This window comes from Plectropomus leopardus, chromosome 16 (genome assembly GCF_026936395.1).
Source record: "Plectropomus leopardus strain MGB_pleo_1.0 chromosome 16, ASM2693639v1, whole genome shotgun sequence".
In the NCBI taxonomy this organism is placed as follows: domain Eukaryota; kingdom Metazoa; phylum Chordata; class Actinopteri; order Perciformes; family Serranidae; genus Plectropomus; species Plectropomus leopardus.
In genome coordinates this window covers 30,637,367-30,658,135 of record NC_142191.1, presented here as the reverse complement: position 1 = coordinate 30,658,135, position 20,769 = coordinate 30,637,367, and the positions used below count along the sequence as shown (strand labels likewise).

The following is a 20,769-nucleotide window of genomic DNA, read 5'->3' as shown; positions in this document are numbered from 1 at the left end:
GATATAGGGGTAGCTGTTGCTGCCGGAACTTCCTTCTTGAGCAGAATATAGATCCGCGGAGCAGCACATATCAAGTGTTGGTGTCTTATTATGACACAAAGGGTCTAACGTTAAAACACCGTAATATACCGTAATAATATACGTTCATATAAAGTAAGCACGATGTCTGCGGGAGCAGAGCTGCTGCTGGAGCTCAAACACAGAGCTGTCTTCAGTATCGACGAAGCGGCAGCAAAGCTGCACAGTCTCAGTCGGGACATATGGAGCTGTCCGGAGCTGGCCTATCAGGAGACCGAGTCTCACGACAGACTGGTGGCGTTTTTCAGTCAGGAAGGAGGCTGGAAGGTGGACGCTCACTACAAACTGGAGACTGCGTTTCGAGCCACTTGGGGAGGTGGAGACAGCGAGCGGGCAGACGTGGTCAACGTGGGTTTCCTGTGCGAGTACGACGCCCTGCCGGGGATTGGACACGCGTGTGGACACAACCTGATAGCTGAGGTTGGAGCTGCTGCGGCTCTGGGGCTCAAAGCTGTGCTGGAAAACACGCAGGACAAGCTTCCTGTCCGCGTGCAGGTAGGACTACACACCTGACCGCTGCAGTAGGGGAGGACGGGGCCGGTTGTACCGCTCAACACAGCGCGGTCCTAATGTTCAATCACTGGGTCTCATTCGTGAAACGTGCGCAGAACGAATTTGTGTCTAAAGAGTTAGCAGAAGAAAACTTAACTGTGTTGTGGCATTCATTAATATGTTAGTGGCTCCGATATTTTCACAAGTCGGCCTACTAATAAAAGCTACACCTGCCTCTGAATGCTCATAGTGCTTGTGTGAATGCGAAATGCACATATATATTATTAGTCATCATTGGAAATTATGATTTTAATTTGTATGGTGCTCTATTATGTTTACAGTATGCAGATGCCCTCAAAACATATAAGTTAAACATGTCAAAAGAGTAGAAATACAACACATTCGGCTGAATTAGTTGGCAATGAGCAGATTCTGAAACAGAGGAATGGCGTAGATCCTTCTTGGATGTTCAGAATTTCAAAAGAGATAACTAATGACACACAAGTATTTAAAGAAATAACTTAATGCCAAACGGTCAGCAGGTATTTTCTAACCTGTTTTAAATACAAAAAGAGAATGAAAATCAAGTGTAGGTGTAGAAACAACAGCTGCTGGTGACATTTCTAACAGCTGGTGCAACACAGCGTGATTACTGTATCATCTTTCTGGCTCCAAATCCATGACTTTGACTTCCCTGTCCATTTAATACTACATAATTCTTGGAAGTGATAGTAAGTGTCTCCACAGGTGTCTGTGCTGGGGACTCCAGCTGAGGAGGATGGTGGAGGAAAAATAGACCTAATAAGAGAGGGAGCCTTTCAAAACATGGATGTTGTGTTCATGGCCCACCCCTTGCAGGATGACGCTCCGTATCTCCCGCATGTGGCTGAACATGAGTAAGTTTGAAATAACAGCTCTGTTAAAATCCTCCTGTTTGCTTGGAGCTAAATGCTGGACCTGTTACAAGTACTGGCAGATGGGTTATGTGTACTGGATGGCACCGATCATGTGGACAAAACTTCACAGCTCATACGGAAAATATTTTTGCCATCTTCTGAATTGCTTTTGTGTTGTGCACAAATCAGCTCTCTAAGTCTCTTGCATCAATGTCATCAATGAGTCAGCTAATGACATCACCTCTGCTGCTGGTTAGAGTTCATATTAAACATTTGCTCTCACTAACGTTTAAACAGCCGTCATCTTATGTAGAAGCTTCATCATGTCACAACAACAGACGTTTTGTAGTTGGCACGGATACCAGTGAAATTCCCTGAATCTAGACACCCAATTTGATACCACAGTAAAAACCCTAAAGGGTCAATGACAAATAAAGCTTCTAAAAAGGTATTTTTAAAAAGTATTTTCAATATAGATGTAATGCTTATTTAACAAGTCTCATTTATTGAATAAATTTTCTAACTGTTTTAACTCATTTTTTAACGGTATTTTTAACTTCACGACAAAAAAAAAAATGTCAGGTGGCGCAACCAAATATATACATTCCTAATATTTATTTTAAGATTAATTCTTAAAATCCCTTTGAATGTCTACACTAGGTAACACATTAGTATTTTATCATTGTGGGTTTTTTACAATAATAATAATAGGTTTTAAGTATAGTTAACATCCAATTTTACATTTAAAGACAGGAAAATAATTACACAAATACACAAATTCATATATTCAGTATAATAACTACACACATTACATTTAGAAACCATTTGGTCACTCTAACCTCTCATTTATTGGTTTAAATTGGTTGTGCCACCTGACAACATTATTTATGACATGAAATATGCTGAAAAAAATACATTTTCATTTCAAATAGTAACGTGTTTTAGTCATCAGTCTCTATTAAAGTTTTCTTAAATAGCGACATAAACCTAACCCTAACCCATCAAAAACACTTCACATAAGATTACATTCGATACAACACTATAACACTATGCTAAATGGCAACAATAAAGTATCTTTTAACAAAACCGGAACATTTTCAAATGTCTGGTCAACATTGGTAGACAATATCTCATCTCAGTTTTGTGTATTAAAGTAAAAGCCGTGAACTGAGAGGCTCTGGCTCTGCAATCTAATAAACCGACAAATTCCCATTTACGAATCTGAGAGTTCTAATATAATAATAATAACTGTAACATGAACTGATGTGTTGTGTCTAGATGTATTACCTCTCTTTTCTTTTTGTAAGATATGCTTCCCTTGCAGCTGGATCATTGTTAATGCGCTCCCTGTGTCGTGCTGATTTTTCTTTAGTTGATTGTGGTATCTAAAATGTAAAAATTATCATGTAAAATGTTTTAAAGTGTGTAATATCTTTAAATTTAACTAGTAAACATTTTTAGAAGTGTCATGGATAATCTTCGAGCTTTGAATAGTATTATATAGTGACATTCCTTGCAGTTGCGCCACCTGACTAACTGGTTGCACCACCTGACTATTATATAAAGTAATCTCAAATTAAACAGGCTTCTGTTCTGTTAGCTTCTACCCTTGTCATGAAGTTCAAACAGACCACTTTTTTAAAAAATAAAGTGTACCTGCCTACATATGAGTTGAAAGTAGTTTTTTATCAGTATTTGACAGAGATCTACAAACCTTTTGGCTTAGTCCCAAGCATGGATGTATTATAAGGAAGTCCCGAGGGTCACTTGGGGTCCTCTGGCTGATGCAACATCCTCCTTACAGCTATTGTCTCTTCAATTCAAAATAGAAGTCCAATTTTTACATAAATTGCTGGACAAAAGTTTTGCAGTTATTTTGACACCTTAAAACTATTGATATTAGAAAAAAAAACATTATCCAAAAGACTTCAAACATATAATAATGCCAGAGTATTTTATTTTGAATTTATCATTATTAAAATAACATTTTTAATAGTTTTCTTAAGTGCTCGGACAGTTGCACCACCTGACGTCTTAGGGGTTTGAGAAGCCAAAACATGAAAGAATATAATTATTTGAATTTACTGAAAAATGTTTGAAAATAAACAGGTTTTATAGAATAAAGTGATAAATGTCATGAATAGATTAAATTATGTTTTTTAAAAATAATGGACTCAGACACAAAAATATGTATGTCATGTCATTGACCCTAAAACAGTAAGTCCCATGTGCTAAAACATACAATCTTCCTTTATTAAAACATTTCAGTAACATTAATTATAATTCTGTTGTAAATCCCTGATGATACCTCTCAAACGTAACATCTGTGTGAGCTCACAAGATTTTGTTGGCTTTTTGTTCTCTGCTTTGACTGGACAGCTGGGTTAAAAAGTGACAAAAAAGCCACATTTTGCAAAACTACAATGGAAACGCTTTTTTGGCTTTTCTAGGTCACGTGATGCTATGGTTATGTGCTGGTCAGTAGGAACTGGCTCCCTCATGATGCAGCAGGAGCTACGAGAGCTGTTATTGCAGTAGATCATCCTGAAGTTCTGAATCCACAGTTTCTCTGTGAAATTGTGGACTATCACCTCCCAGAAATCCCTCATATGTGGCTGCTCCAACGTATCAGGGGCTTGTCTTTCCAGAAGTTCTTATTCTTTATTTGTAATTTAACAGCTGACTAGAGCACTTGTAGCCGTACATTGTCTGCTTCCTTGTCAGGTCCAGAGGAACTGGCAGTGCATCTGCGGTAGCTACGATATCGCAGGAAAATGAAATGTCTGATACCGTCATGCTTTTAGAATTTTGACAGCGACTTGGAAATGAAATATCAGTTCTCGTGACATCTCTAATACGGCTGGTCCTTAATTCTGCGTTATCATTGTGGACTTATATGGATCAGAAAGGGCACTTGGAGAGGACCTGTCATCAAGTCCAAATGTCCTATCTTGCAATACTGAAGGTGCAGTTCGACATGCAGAACATAAATAGAGCTGTTTATTAATGTAAGACCAGTTCTGCTCCTCTGTTTGATGGTTTTTCAGACTTCCTGATCGGAACAGAGAAGCAGAGAGGCTGACGTGTGCTTTGCGTTGTGTTTTTCAGTGTAACTATCAAGTATCGAGGTAAGGCGTCTCATGCCTCAGCGTACCCCTGGGAGGGAGTAAACGCGCTGGATGCAGCCGTGCTGTGCTACAACAACCTGTCTGCGCTCAGACAGCAGATGAAGCCAGACTGGAGAGTTCACGGTGAGCAGCGGATGAAGCTCCGTGCTCGTGTGTGGCTCTGAGGAGTGCAGGCCGCTCTGACTGCGTCGTGTTGTGTTGTTTAGGGATCATAAAGCGCGGTGGAGAGAAACCAAACATCATCCCTGCCTACACTGAGCTGGAGTACTACCTGAGGGCCCCCTCACGGGCTGAGCTGTCCGTCCTCAAGGCAAAAGCTGACATGTGTTTCAGATCAGCTGCTGTGGCCACTGGCTGTCAGGTAATATGACATACTTTTATTAACAAGAGACAGGGTCTGACGGTCATGGAAAACCTGGAAAAGACATGGAATATGCACATTTCCAGGCCTGGAAAAGTTTTGGAAAATTAAACGTAGCCCAAAAGTTTTGGAAAAGTCATGGAATTTCTTTTAACAAATCTGTATAAGAACACATAGTGTGTTCATGATATATATATATATATATATGTGTGTGTGTATGTATGTATGTATGTATGTAAGCTGTGAGTTTATTTAAAAAAAAAAAGCAGATTAATGTCTCCCCAGGGCTTAAAAACTATTTCAAATGCCTCCACCTTTTTGTACAATCTCCTCCCCTCTCATAAACAGCAAATAGTCCCTCAATTATATGTAAATATTCAGTTATAATCCTGTTCTGTATTCATTATTTTTAAATGATTTACATAATTTTAATTATAATAATTTTTAAAAACCTTGTATGTAGTAATGAACTGATATGGAGATTCGATGGTTGTTTCAGAGAATGTATGGGCTTGTATGGTAAATATATAGAAACCCTGAGTGAGCTGACTATTTCCTCCATAAGTTCTGCCGTTAATTTGTCACCTTCCTTTCCTCCTCAGGTTGAAGTGGAGTATGCAAGAAACGCTTTTGACAACATATTGCGAAATCCAACGCTGGAAGATTTGTATGAGAACAATGGAAAGACTCTGGGGATGGAGTTCACCACCGATGAAGAAGTCCTTAACAATGCTAGCGGTGAGTGCATGTTTATATTCCAGTCCTGTTTTTCAAAGGGTGACTTTGGTATTTTCATCCTCTGCCCTATTTTCTAATACTTTCGTGTCTGAGTGACTAACGTGAACAACAGTTTTTGAATCTGGTCCATTGCTGCAGCCATCAGCAGAAAACAGGCTGCAATGTAACCACTCTAGGCTAAAAAAAGCTGACAGGCTCACACAATGGAAAAAATCCTTACAGAGATAGACCTTTTTATTAAAGAGTAAGATCCTTTTTGCCTAAGAAGAAGCAGCCCCCAAATCTCGGTCGCCAAACCCAAAAGACTCCATATAATAACCAGTAATTTTAGCATTTATAGAGCAGCATATTTTCACATCTTACTGGGTGAATTAAGGGTTTATTTCAACCAAAGCAGAGGTGATTTTTGGAACAGCGGAAAGATGAACTAACACAGTTTGTGTGACAGTGTTCATTTTCGCAGCTATTTTAGATTTAATCTTAATCTTAGTCAGAAATCCTTATTAGTTTTAGTCACAGTTTAGTTATTTTTATCCTTCATAGTTCTAGTCGAAACCGTACTCAAAACATTTAAGTTGACAAAAATTCATGACATTTGAGTCAACCTTTTAAGTCAAAATGTTTTTTCTATTTAAACTAATCCATTGAGGCTAATCCAGGTATCAGAATACATAGTGTTAGAAAATAATTACAGACGCAGCTGTTTTTGGCTGATGTTTTCATCTTCTCTTATTTTGAATGTCCAATATAGTCTCACTTCATCAGGTCAGCAAAAAGGAAACATAGATTTTATCATAGTTTTTACTATCAAGACCTATTTTTAGCTCGTCAACTCTTAGTTTTCATCATGGAAAAAAAGGTTGTTGACAAATCATTTTCGGCAGAGTTTTTGTCAACAAAATGAACACTGTTGTGTGAGTTTTATTTCGTTTGTGTTGACTTTAAATGAAGTGCGTTTCATGATAATAAAATTGCTTTTATATTGAAATGGGGTCTGGTGGGTTTGATGATGGTGATCTGAAAGCTGTTTCTGGTTTAAAAAAAAAAAGGATCTTACTCTTTAACGAAAAGGTTAATATCTGCTGGGATCCTTTCCATGATGCTGTCAGACACTAAAATAATCTGAGCCTGTTGTGGCACTTAGAGTGGATGATGGTGCATGATTACACAGAGTGGTTACATTGCAGCCCCCTCGCTCATTACTGGACCCATTTAAAAAATGATTCTCCTCATCAGCCCAAGGACAGAAAAAGATGAGAGAATAGGGTCCATGTTGAAAAATATCAAAGTTACCCTTTCAACTGTGTGATACAACGCCACACATGTGATATTTTTCTCTTGTCCCTGTCATCTACAGGCTCCACAGACTTTGGCAATGTGTCGTTTGTAGTCCCTGGTATCCATCCATACTTCTACATCGGTTCTAAGGCCCTGAGCCACACAGCAGAGTACACTGTGGCCTCTGGTATGTCAAACACATTCACTTATATCGTTGTTCATTTTTATAACAGTTTGATTCTTGTAACTTTGTCCATCATTCATGGAGCACTCAGTCTGTTTACATGATGCTATAAAAAGTCTACTTATTGTATTAGTCCGACTAAAACTGGACTTTTAAAATACATGTTGGTCCGACTGAAATCAAACTAAATCCAGTTTCTCAAAATCAGATTAACATACCAAGATAACGCATTAGAGGGTCGAGCTATTCCATCATGAAAACACCTCAGTCTGATTTTAACTGGACTAGGTGATCTGTGTGTGTTCCTCGATGCTTTGCCAGCCTCCTTCAGGCTTTACAGATAAGGGACTGTTCGTCACATATGACAAGGGAACCTGCAAAACAGGTCAGGCATTTTTTTAAATTAAGCTCTGACAAGGGTCTTGTGCTTTTAATTTTGGCTTAAGTGTGGGACAAACAATTTTTATAATGTAGTATTTTATATTTAGTATATTTAAAGTTTATTGCAACTAACTGAAAGAAGGTGTATCTCCACCTGCCGTGGTGGAGTCGAACAGACATCAATAAATGGATTCTCCCCTGCTTCTTGTATACTGGGAAAGGGATAGCAGTCCAGGTAAACGGCCTGCTATAACTCTAGTTCGACTAAACTGTGCATGTAAATGTTCTGACGGCATTTGTGCAGGCACAGCACTGAAATAATATCAACTGCTTCACTCATGTATCACTATCAGAGGCTCATTTATCAGCCGCCTGGCAACCAGCTGAATAATAACTTCCAACTGTATTCATGCGTTTGTAGCCATTATAACCTGACACCTCTCAACAGCCCTTTTCGGACGAGTAATACCTATGATTTCAAGAGAAAACTTCCAAAATAATACACAAAATGGAACAAAAATGGTCTCAGTCTAATTGCCAGCCATATTGTTACATAATGTGTTTGTGGTTTTGTCTCAGGTGATGACAGAGCTCAGTTCTTCACCCTGAGGACGGCTAAGGCTCTGGTGATGACGGCCCTGGATGTGCTGTTGCGTCCAGAGCTGCTGCAGAGGGTGAAGCAGGAGTTCACTGAGGCCACGCTGAAGGAGGACAGGAGGCTGACGGGAGAACACACAGAGCAGTCTGCAAAACACTGAGGATGCAGATCTGACCACCACTGAGCTCCCTGATCACTGACCGCACAGCGGCCTCTGGGAGACTCGTTGCTGTTGTCAAACGCAGCATCCACGAATGAAAAAAAATCTGCTGCATTATTGCTTTTTTCATACCATGCTAAAGTTAAGAGGAAGAAGGCAATGAGCAACTTAACAAAAAATGTCCAAAACTTTAGCAGGAAATTTACAAAATGTTCCATTCAAATTCAACTTTCAACTTTCAACTTTATTGTCCCCTGAGGGAAATTTGTTTTGCAACCAGGTAAAACAAAATACAGAAAAAAAACACCACACAGAGTCAGCCTTAATGAACAGTGGCATACATTAATGCAAAAATACATTAAAAGACACTGAAAGTAAAACTGTCCCTAAAAATCATCGTCAGATGTCCACAGTGTAAAATTAAGCTTCATAATGGATCAATTCTATTGATTCTATAATTCAATTTAGTTGTTAGAAAATTATTCTTTTTTTGTTGCTTACCTGAAAGTAAGCAACAAAAAAAGAATAGTAAACCCCCCCAAACAAACACTAAAATGACATTGCGAAAGTGCTTAAAAAAAGAAATAATACAATACAATACAATGTTTTATTTTGTAGAATAACACTCAATAAATAAAGTTTATATTAATATCATAATCTCCCAAACACATTTTCAGGTGATTTTCTTATTACCTTATATATATATATTTATATATATATATATATATATATATATTTTTTTTTTCAAAATAAATAAAACCATTTTTATTAGAATATGTTTATGAATTTGTGGCAGGTATCTAAGCACATCAAAAGAAAATAGATGACGTTTCTGTAGGCCATCACAGACACTAATGTCGCCCTGGTTCCTGCCTGGTTCCCGCCTGGTTCCCGCCTGTGGGATTTTTCCATTGGATTTTTGATTATTGCAGAAAATGAACTCTGTGTTAAACATTTATGATACACATTTTGCTCAGCAAGATATTCTTCACAAATGAAGACTCCTCTCAGGATTTTTGAAGCCTAAATGTAATCACCAGAAGTAAAAAGCTAATGCTAGGCTAAAACGAACTACACTTCGGTGGTGTATTCACTGATGTATTTTATGCGGTAGAACTAAATGTGAAAGTCTCTAAAAGCTTGTGTTAACCACAGAACTTATTTCAGGCATCTAAACAAAAACCCATTAAAAAAAAAACCAAAAACACTTTTTAAAAAATCTATCATTTTTGTATCTTAAATTCTTTTTTAAGCTTGACTGTAATATCTGTACCTGGAGAACTGATAAACACTCTGGTGCTTTTACAGCAATGTTTATTAATATGAATTTTCCCTGTTAGATAAACAAATAAATAAAATACCCCAATGTAAGAATACTGCATTACAAGAAAATTCCCGCATTCAACATTTGTTTTGTATTATCAACAAAAATTTAAAGTTTCACATGCAATCAGTTAAGTTGAGACTTGATCAGACAGGAACAGACCTTTTTTCCTGCATTGCAGATGTATTATGGCACTTGTAAAGCACAACTATAGAAACCAAAAAGGGGTGTTTTGAATATGAGAAATAATGACGTGTAACTGTTAAGTTGTACATTCATAGGACCAGCCTCAGTTGTACTATTTTCAGATTTGCCTATTATGTTTAAATTCAAAATGCCAATCATTGCCCAGGGGTCTAACCCCCCCATGTTTTTGAGAAATTACATTACAGACCATTTTAAAATGAAAATGTATTGCAATTACACACTGCTGCAGCTCTTTAAAACTGGCTTTTTTCTGTTGTCATTTTTCATTGTTCTATATCTTTTGATGTGATGCATGCATGCAATTTCTATGTACGAAGTACGTATGAAAGGTGCTATACAAATAAAGTTCATCATCATCATCATCATCATCATCATAATAATAATTATTATTATTATTATTGTGGTTATTATTATTATTATTGTTATTATTATTATAACCATTATTGTTATTATTATTGTTATTGTTATTGACAACAAAACTGGACTGGGTTAATAACACTGACGCCCTCTACAGGAGGGGCCAGAGTCGCCTCTATTTTCTGAGGCTGAGGTCCTTCAACATCTGCAGGACTCTGCTCGGGATGTTCTGTGAGTCTGTGGTTTCCAGTGCTATCCTGTATGCGGTGGTGTGCTGGGGCAGCAGGCTGAGGGTAGCGGACACCAGCAGACTGAACAGACTGATCCGTAAAGCCAGTGACGTTGTGGGAGTGAAGCTGGACTCTTTGACAGAGGTGTGTGAGAGGAGGATGCTGTCCAAGCTGCGTGTCATCCTGGACAATGTGTCCCACCCACTCCATGATGGGCTGGTCATTCACAGGAGTACATTCAGCACACGGCTGATAACACCAAAGTGCACCACAGAGCGCCACAGGAAATCATTCCTGCCTGTGGCCATCAGACTGTACAACTCCTCTCTCTGAATGTCAGACCCTCTGAGTCAGTCCACTCTGGACTCTTAATAATGTGCAATAATCCAGTGCAATAACTACACCCATGTGTAATATTCTGTATTCAGATGTTGGCAATCTGTTGTTTTATTTATCACATAGTAAAAACAAGAACAAAAATGTAAATTTGTATTTATACTTTAGTATTTAGATATATTTATTTTATATTAGTACTTATGTTTAAATTTTATTAATATATATTCTACACTTTCCTACTTCTTTTAAGACTTTTGTACGGGAGCATCTGTAACTAGGCAATTTACCCTCGGGGATCAATAAAGTATTTCTCATTCTGATTATTATTATTATTATTATATAAAAAACAACATTATTAACTTTTTTTTTTTTTTTTTAAATGTTTATAGGGGATGTTACCCTAACTTTAAGAAGAACATCATGGGAACTAAAAGAAAACTTGCTGCCGGCTGGGTAGGGAACGCTGACCCACATTCCTGCACAGCAGATGGCGGTAATGCACCTTGACCATTAATTTCCACGCGCCACTTTAAAAAAGCAGGAAGAAGAAGCAGCAGGGTACTGTCCTGTTTTATAATAGGTCCATGGTCCTGCTCTGTGGTGTAGAGCTGTGCTGAAACAAGACTATTAGAAATCGCTCCTGCAATTACATCAAACCAGGAGTCCTGTTCACCTGGTCACTGTCCCAACCGGCCCGCCTCCGGGAGCTTCCGCAGAGCTGCATCAAAGGCAGCCATGTTTCTCCCTCACATTACAATTCATCAGGCAGAGACAATGTCCAAAAGAAGAGGAAGACACGCCAATTGCTCTGTAATTAACTGTGAAAACGAACACATGTCTCTTCAAAGACTCCCAGCCGATGAGGACAAAAAAAGCCGAGTGGCTAAGATGTATTTTTTAAGGCAACATACTAAAAACACGACCCAAACAGGTGCTGGTTTATGCTAAGCATTTTTCGCGGGACAGTTTCATGAACCTGGGACAATATGAGTCAGGATTTGCTCTGAAGCTGTATCTGAAAACCGGATCCACGCCAACCATCCGAGGACGAGCAGGCAATGTGGGAGATGTAAGTACTGTGAATAAAAGCTCTGTTTCTTTCGCCATTTAGTTTTGCTAACGCTACCTGCTAATTTACCAGTAGCTGATGCTAATGAGCCCATGCTGAATCAACTAAACCCGTCTGAGCTGCATTGTTTAGACACGTTTTTCGGTTTAAGTAGTTGTAGCAGTTACAAATGATTGTAATGGACAAAATATGTCAGGCAAACAAGAACACAGGAGAGCACAGATAAATGTCATTCCACACAGAACATAAGTAATATTATTATTAATAATACTTAATAAATAATCATATCAATTACATAAACTAATAAAATCTTTTAAAAAGAATGGACAGTGACAGAAACAAAAATCAGGAAGGAAGGTTTCACCAAATAAGTTTTTGTAATAGGCTTAAAATATGTTGCTCTTTTGGTATTTGAGAGAGTAAGAACAACATGAGCCGCGCAGAAATCGGCCGGCGACAGACTCCGGTGTTCCGGTCCCGGTCATGCGGGAGCACCGAGCACCGAGCAGCGTCTGTCCCTGAGCCTTCAGCCCGGACAGAGTGCGTTAACTGGCCCGCCAGCTGTGCGGCTGGTGGCCTGGAAACACGGCGGTCAGACCGGCAACAGTAACGTTAGCCCTCCCTGTCAAAGGAGCCCGACCCAACCGTCGCCAAATGCGAACACATTAAAAAAGGACCTCAAAGGCACACCATCCGGACTTAGGACCGATAGCTACCCCCCTGAGATACACGAACACCGGAAAATACTGTAGTGTGAGGCTGCATCTAAATGATATAATCACTGTAGGTTTAAAAAAAGACTCTGTCTGGATCCACAAAACATATTTGATACTTAAAATGAAGGTAACACAACGCATTAAGAAATCCTATCATATTATTAATGGGTCTATACGAGCATTCATTCATATGTTTTACCACTATTTATTATGGAATCCTTTGCTTGTCAAGCTTCTTTTATTCAGGACCACCCACCATTTTTGAAATTTGGCAAAATTTAGCAGAAAAGGCACCAAGGCCACAGAACTGTGATGCACATTTTAGTTAATGAAATGCTAATACATTTTCATATTCTGTGAACAGGCTACATATTTTTGCAATTGAAAAATACAAGAGTAATTCAAGGCCTAAAATGGTAAAAAAAAAAAAAAAAACAAAAAAAAAATCCCTATTTATTTCCATATAATTTTTAGTCAGAGACACAGGAGTCACTGGAGAGGGGCTAAAGAGCCGCATGTGGCTCCAGAGCCACAGGCTGCTCACCCCTGGTTTAGACAAAAGGAGTTGTGTTGCTTTTTTTGTTCCACTTTTTAAAAAAGTAACGCAGTACCTCCAGTGACTATCTTCTTACTCTTATATTGATTTTTCACAACATTTTTTCACAAGTACTTTTACTTGTACTTGAGCAAAGTAACAGTACTTGTACTTGAGAAGAATATTATAGGACTCTTTCCACCTCTGATAATATTACAGTGGATTAAAAGTGTATCAAACAAAAAGCTTAAGAAGAAAATATGGAGTACACAACAATAATAGCAGCTCTTAACAGGGGTGGACTCAGGTTGTCTGAGGGCCAAGGGCAAAAAATTAATAACAAGGATGATTGAAAAAACTAATAATAAGAACCAAGTTGTAATAAACCAAAACATTTCCATTAAGTAAAATACTTAAAATAGTAAAATGTTGCCATTAAGAAAAAATAAATCAGAAAATAGTAAACACACAGTTAAAAAGTGATGTACTCATCACAACTGTATTTTAAAAGACTTTGCATCATTAATCCTCTTTATTTATCAGCGGGTAGAGTGTGTTTTCATTTTTTAACAATACTATGATTTCACTAAGCTCTCTGTTTTTGTCCATCATGTGTGCCGCTTTGGATTTGTCAGAAATTTGGCATAAGCCACAGCAGATGTCGGGAGCAGACATTACATAAGATAAAAGCAACAGAAGGATGCATTTCAGACCCAAAACCTCCACAGCCTGCTGATCACACACACTTCATTTACCTCCAGCATGTCAGATGTGCCGCTGACCCGCATCACTTTCACACTTAATGTCATTCCCACTGAGGTTTGTGCAAACAAGGTAAACAGGCTAAGAACAACTGCTGTAAGAAAAATATTTAAATCAAGAGTTTCCACACAGTCAGTACATGATTTCATATGTCAATATGCTGATAAAGACTTCCAAAAGTTGTGAAAGTAAAAAAAAAGGTCCAGTTTGAGGCTGACACATACAGGTGCATCTCAGAAAATTTAAATATTGTTAAAAAGTTCAGTATTTGCCATCAATTATTTAAGAAAGTGAAAATGTAGTATATTCAAGACTCATTGTATAAACTAAAATGTTTCAAGCATTTTTCTGTTTAAATTTTGATAATTATAGCATAAAGCTAAAAAATGTTAAAAAAAAAAACCCCAAAACATTTAAAAATATAATAAACACACAACCCGAAACTACAGATGAGCTGAAATAGTATTGAGTATAGTATTGAATAATACTTTTCAGTAGTGAGACATTTCTCTACTGCAAAAATCATTTTTTGAACAATCCTAGGAAATACTGTAATATTCTTAGATACTAGATTTCTGACAAAACACACAAAAAAACAAAAAGGGTTGAAATAGTTACATTTACATGTAATGAATATACACTATATTAAAATGAACCTTTTTAATTGAAATTAAAAAGAAAAATGAACTTTTTCACAACGTTCTAATTTTGTGAGATGCACCTGTATGTCTGACTGTCACCCAGTGTCAGTTCACGCATAAACAGATCAACTGATCAGTGACATTAACCCATGAAAACCTGATGATTTGACTTAGAAACAAAAACGCAGCACTACCAGCTGCTGTTAAAATGCAAACCTGCCCTTCATTCTGTGTTTGTTTCCAAATTTTAACCAACACTATATCCCAGACACAAGTAAAAGAACTTTTGATAAATAAAAACAGGATGCAGACGCTCCAGATGTGTCCATCTGATACCTTGTGTCACATTAGGAGCCACGCATAACACAATACATAGAATGATAAATCATCACCTTTTACCATTTTTAAATCTGCTTTTAATGATTGATTTGTGATTGTTTCTTGCTTGTCTGTCTTGCTTTTACTGATTGTGATCTATTTATTTGATCTGGTTTTACTGACTTTTAATAGATTTAGCTTTTTAGTTCTGTTAAGTGTCTTTGAGTATTGTGAAAAGCACTCCATAAATTAAAATAAAAAATGTATCTATAGAAAATGTTGTTTTTTTTCTTTCATTATACAACCAAGCCCCGTTTTGCTGGCCTGTTCTGTGTACAGAAAATGAATTACAAAACGTTTGGTGCAGCAGCGTTCTGTTTTTATGCACCGATGACCTGGAACAGAGTGCCTGAATATATAAGAGAAGCAACTTCTGTAAATAGTTTTAAGAAGCAGCTCAAGCCTCATTTCTATGCTCTTGCTTTTAATTAATTAATTCCACCTTCTATTTATTTTTAATGCCTGTTATGGATGTTATGTCTTATAAACTCGTTTTATGCTTTTTATGCACTTTTACTGTTTTGATTTTTGTTGTATAATATTTATTTTCTATTTATATTTCTTTTATCTGTTTTCCACCTCTGGTCTGTTCTGCAACTTATTTCCACAGTCATGATATCCATGTGCTGTATTATTTTATTTTATTTTATTCTAATCTATTTATATATTTTTATTTATTTATCTATTTATGAATATATAAATTTCTATATATTGTTATATTGTTATATGTATATGTAATGTTTTAGAATTCTCACATGTAAAACACTTTGAGCTTAATTTTATGTATGAAAGGTGCTGTACAAATAAAGATTATTATTAATATTAATATTATTATTATTAGTATATTCTATTTATATCAAAATATTATTTGATATTATTAAAATAATATTTTATACTTTATTTAATATATCCATAATACTAATAGTATTTATGTTTCTGCAAACCATGGATATGCTAACCATGTTAGTATGTAGCAGATGTGTTGAAACTTAACACTACTGTTAATGTCATTATTGGCTGCTAGGCATCCTCCCTTCTCCCCTTCAGTGTGTGTTCTCCCTGTCTGCTGATCCCTCTGTGTCCTCACCTGTGTGTGTGAGTGTGGGTGTGGTTTTTCCCTGCAGGCAATTCCCTGATGAGCTGGTGGTGTACTTAAGCTGAGGTCTAAGAACTGTTCGTCACTAGAGTATACTCCTACTATGTAATAGATGTTCCTCACAGCCTCTGAGTATCTCTAGTCAGTCGTATCTTGAGTTTTTGGATTTTGCCTGTGTGGCTTATATGTTGTGTTTTTTCCTTGTCTCAGAGTCGCCTCAACTCCACGCTTTGTGCTCCAGCTGCTTGTGTGTCCACCTGCCTGCATTCCTGCCTGCCTGCCCGCTTGCTTCCCTGCTGTGTCTTCAGACACTCACCCGAGCACCCAAAGCCTCTAGAAGGAATCCTTTCACGGTAAATAATAAACACCCTTCAATTATTGAACTCTTTATCTTGGGTTTTGTGTCAGCGCCTGGGGCCTCAGCATGTCCAAATCGTCACAGTTTTTGGGGGCACAATCACCACTTTAAAAAGCGCCAATGTGTTAAAAAAACAACCACTTTTTGAGCCTTTTGGATATTGAATTTAATCCTATTAGATGTCTGCGTGGAATTTTGTCACAATTTATGTGCCAATTCTTGGCAAAAAACATGTTTTGTGAGGTCACAGTGACCTCTGACAACCAAATGTCTAATTAATTCACTGTTGAGTCCAAGTGGATATTGGGTCTGATGCAAGAAATAATATATGAACAGAGTTTCTCTTATTTTTGCCCATATGTGGGATTTTTTTCTTATTTTGTTAATACTCATTGATTTTTAAGATTGAGTTATATTTTGTTTTTCTCTTAGATAAGAATAAATTTTATGAGTGGTCGAGAGCACTCAAGATAAGAGAAATAAGAGAAACTGTGTGTCCCTCTGCTGACCAGTGCTGGAACAGCAGTACATCAAGTACTGTACTTATTTACTTGCTTTTCTGTTGCTTTAGTATTTTAATCTCATGCCACTTTTTACATCTACTCCACTAAACTTCAGAGTAAATTATTGTACTTTTTACTTTCCTACTATTATTTGCAAATGTGGGTGGTTAATAACATTTAGTGCATCTGAAGTTGACTTCTATTATATTCTCTCTTAACAGAAAATTATGGCAAAATACAAGAGAAATTTAAGAGAAAGTTGCTGCGTGAGGCCCAATATGTCCATTGACACCAGAAAATTCAACTAAAATACAGGAAACTTGCGCTCCAGAAAAGGATAAGTACTCAGTGAAGAACCTAGGGTCACTAATCGGCTATTATGGCTTAAATATAAAGGCCAGAGAGCAGTGAAAACTAACACGGCTTTGGGGTCATCAGGTGGGAACCTCCTCTCATCAGTGTTTCACCTAGTTGCTCCGACAACACCTCCAGGAGGCTAGGCAGTGAACTCTGGCATCCCAGAGCCACTCCCCGAGCCCTCACTGCTCCTACGCAGCCCAATCAGTCCTGCCACCTTCAACAGACCCAGGCTCCATTTATGTAAGCTCCAGGTAGTGACAGTGCAGATGCTACATTCCCTAGTAACTGCTACATACCATCTTACCTTACCTCTCACAAGGCTTATCGCAGCCTAAACAACATTACCACCTTCCACAGACCAGGCTCCGTTCATACAAACTCCAGGTAGTGACAATGCCGATACTACCAGATACAAGGTTATGTTAAGCTACTACATGGCTATCACAGATGCAAGGCTCAGCTGAGCCAACACATGGCTATCACAGATACAAGGCTAAGCTAAGCTAGCTAAGCTAGCTACCACCACATGGCTATCACAGCCCTACATCCCACTTCAACTGTTCGAACCCGAGCTTTCCAGCCTTTCTGCCTGTAAGTCTGTGTACCTCAGTTCCTTCCATTCATAGACTACTTCCCCTAAAGCTTCCCAAAGGACTGCTAACTCGATGAAATAAACAATCCGTTGACTCACAGACCACAGCACTATGTCAGGCCTCAAATTAGTCCAGACTATTTCCTGGGGAATAACAAGCTTTCCTCCTAAATCTACCTGCATTTCCCAATCACAAGTTCCTTCCAGGCAGCCACACCCCTGCCTCCTCCCTAACTTACTGCCTCTATGTTTCTCCCCCTCATGCACAAACTGGAGAGCTAGACTCTTTTTTAAAACCTTCTGAATTCAGCTGTCGTCTTCTCCCCTCAATACCTGCAGCTAAGCTTCTCAACACGTGATTATGTCGCCACGTATACCGGCCCTGTAATCAACTTATTTTGCAGCTTGACAAAATATGTCTTAAGGTTGTAGTAACTGAACACAGTGGGCACGATGGGTCGCCATTTACCCAGAGCTTCAGGTTCTGGGGGGTTGGCCACACATCATATGTAGCCCCTATAAGGAATCTAATGCAGCTCTCCTCCATACTCCACAGGTCCCTCCAGCTAAGCTTCCTCCTCTCTACACATTCCCAGTTCAGCCTCTGCGTCCTGAACTGCCACTCTTGGGTTCCATTTTCTCCCCTTGGATGGATTTGGAACCACACTCCTAACTATTACATCCTTACTCCCAGCTAACAACAGGTCCACCCTGACCTTGGTGCACTTAAACTAGTTAAACCTCTGTTTAACTAGATACTGGCAGCTGAAGTATCCCTTTCTCATGCAATGCCACACTACTTAGACGCCTATGAGCGCCTAACCACTTCCTAATATATGAGCTAACCAACCTTTCCATTCTCTCCACAACAGATACTGGAACATCATAGATTGGCAGTGGCCACATTAACCTAGGAAATAACCTAAATGGCAAACACCACAACTTCAGCTTTTCTGGGAGCCCTGACTCATCTATTCTATCCAATCCTTCAGTAACGTCCTTTCTAAATTGCACAACTTGCTCATCATCATTCAGGTCCACATTGTACAACCTACCTAGACTCTTCACTGATTTTTCCCTAATTGTTGGAATTTCCTCATCATCTATGATAAATTTCCTATCATTTAATTTTCCTCTACTGGAAGTATGAGATACTTCTAGACTTACTTGGCTTGATTTTCATGTAGGCCCACTTTGAGATTCTTATTTACCCTCTCTAAGAGCCTCTTTGTACATGGCACCGTTCTAGTAACTAGCGTCATGTCATCCATGTAAGCCCTAATTGGTGGAAGACACATCCCATTCTGCTGTCTCTCTCCACCTACAACCCACTTGGAAGCCCTGATAATTACTTCCATCGCCATTGTAAATGCTAATGGCGAAATTGTACACCCTGCCATAGTACCCATCTCTAGTCTCTGCCAGCCTGTTGTGAAATCTGCTATACTCAAACACAATCTAATGTCCTGATGCGTTCACTCAATTGACAACTACTCCCGGCATCCTAAGATAAAAGCTAAGATAAACCCTAAGATAAGGCTATGTGGCACTGAACCAAAGGTGTTAGCCAGATATAAAAATACTACACGCAGGTGTCTTTTCTCCCACTAAGCTGCCTGAATCTGGTGCCAGATCATGCTAGTATGCATATCAGGTGGTTGGGGTCTTTCCCTCCTGACAGCTGTCCATCCAAGCGGTCACATGGTCTTTCACTTGTCGCCAGCTGCCCTATTCACAGCAGTCACTAGCTGAGCTAGCTTTGAGTTAAACTAAGACACAAGAAACTTGTGCTCCAGAAAAGGATAAGCACTCAGTGACAAACCTAGGGTCACTAATCAGCTATTATGGCTTAAATATAAATAAAAGTGCTGCGGCTGTCACCAGCTTGGAGGCATAAAAATAACCCATTTCTTATGGCACTATCCCAGCAGGAAACACTGTGTTGTCTAGGTGAAATTTTTTTTTGTGCCACTATCCTGGCAAGAAATGCTGCAAGGTCTGGGGAAACAAAAAAGGAAAAATAGTAATATGTCATGACAAACACCCAGGTTTTGTGCCTAAAATACCTTTGGAAATGCAGCATGACTTTACTAAGTCACAATCTCTTTTGTTGTTTGTAGGTCTCGAACAGTGGTCTGCAGCTTGGCAGGCATGTCACCCCGGTGACACGACGTCCATCATCCACTCCATGTCCTGATGACAAGGTCAGCTCATACACTGTCTCTTTAGAAACATTGATATGATATGTATGAACATGAACAGAAAATTTCCTCTGATGACTGGGCTGCAGATTGTGTGAAGCTGCATGTTTCAGATATATCTAACACTTTAAAGTTTGAACAAAAGTGGCAGTTCAGTTTATCAGTTTAATTATTAAGTGCTCTGCAAACATAACAAATATATATAAATAAATAAAAATATATTTAGCTGCTGTGCAACAATGGGTTGGGGCTTTCACAGTAAGCATCGGACAAATTGAAAGACAATGAACAACTTTGAATTACAATGTGCATTCTGCAGCACATGATGCTTGAACTCTTAACCTCAGACTCCAAGAGCAAGTTACTATCTCATTAGGTGACATGCCAAGAGAGAAACCAGAGATGGCTGACATTATGACTGAACCAACCACCAGGGGGCAGGATATCAACTGTCTGTGCATGGACAGGCAGATTTCAAACTGCTGTCAAATATTCAGTTATCAAGACCAAATTCTGAGAATTTGCATGCTTCATCTAGACAGCATAGAGAAGTTGATTTTTTTTTGTTTGTTTTTTTTCAAAGATTGATGTGCTCTATAAGTGAAAAGCTGATTTTTAAAGATACCTTTTCCCCACAGACTGCAATGGTTTACACAAGAAGAAGAATTCAAAATGCTGTCAAAAATTCAGTTCCGAGATAAAATTCTGAAATTCTCTAGACTTAATCTACCATGATAGCAACATTTTCTCATTTTTTTCACAAACTTTGTAGATTTATTCATCAAGAATTTCCAAGTATATGTTTACAGC

At 38.3% G+C, this 20,769-nt stretch overlaps 1 protein-coding gene and 1 long non-coding RNA gene across 3 annotated transcripts in view; both read left to right on the top strand.

Annotated features, from left to right (window-relative positions):
* The first annotated feature begins 18 nt into the window (after window positions 1-18).
* LOC121955781 (peptidase M20 domain-containing protein 2-like) lies at window positions 19-8,639 on the top strand. Its single transcript, XM_042503861.2, has 7 exons — window positions 19-573; window positions 1,318-1,466; window positions 4,575-4,717; window positions 4,801-4,955; window positions 5,558-5,693; window positions 7,051-7,158; window positions 8,116-8,639. Exons 1-7 carry the CDS (start codon window positions 163-165, stop codon window positions 8,292-8,294), a joined length of 1,281 nt encoding a protein of 426 aa, XP_042359795.1. The 5' UTR covers window positions 19-162; the 3' UTR covers window positions 8,295-8,639.
* A 497-nt stretch (window positions 8,640-9,136) lies between these two features.
* The window catches only part of LOC148186944 (uncharacterized), a 32,534-nt gene continuing 20,901 nt past the window's right edge, over window positions 9,137-20,769 (top strand). For both annotated transcript variants that reach the window (XR_015779157.1, XR_015779158.1), the window contains exons 1-3: window positions 9,137-11,817; window positions 16,156-16,298; window positions 19,879-19,962. This is a non-coding gene — a long non-coding RNA (uncharacterized LOC148186944). The remainder of the gene's footprint in view (window positions 11,818-16,155; window positions 16,299-19,878; window positions 19,963-20,769) is intronic.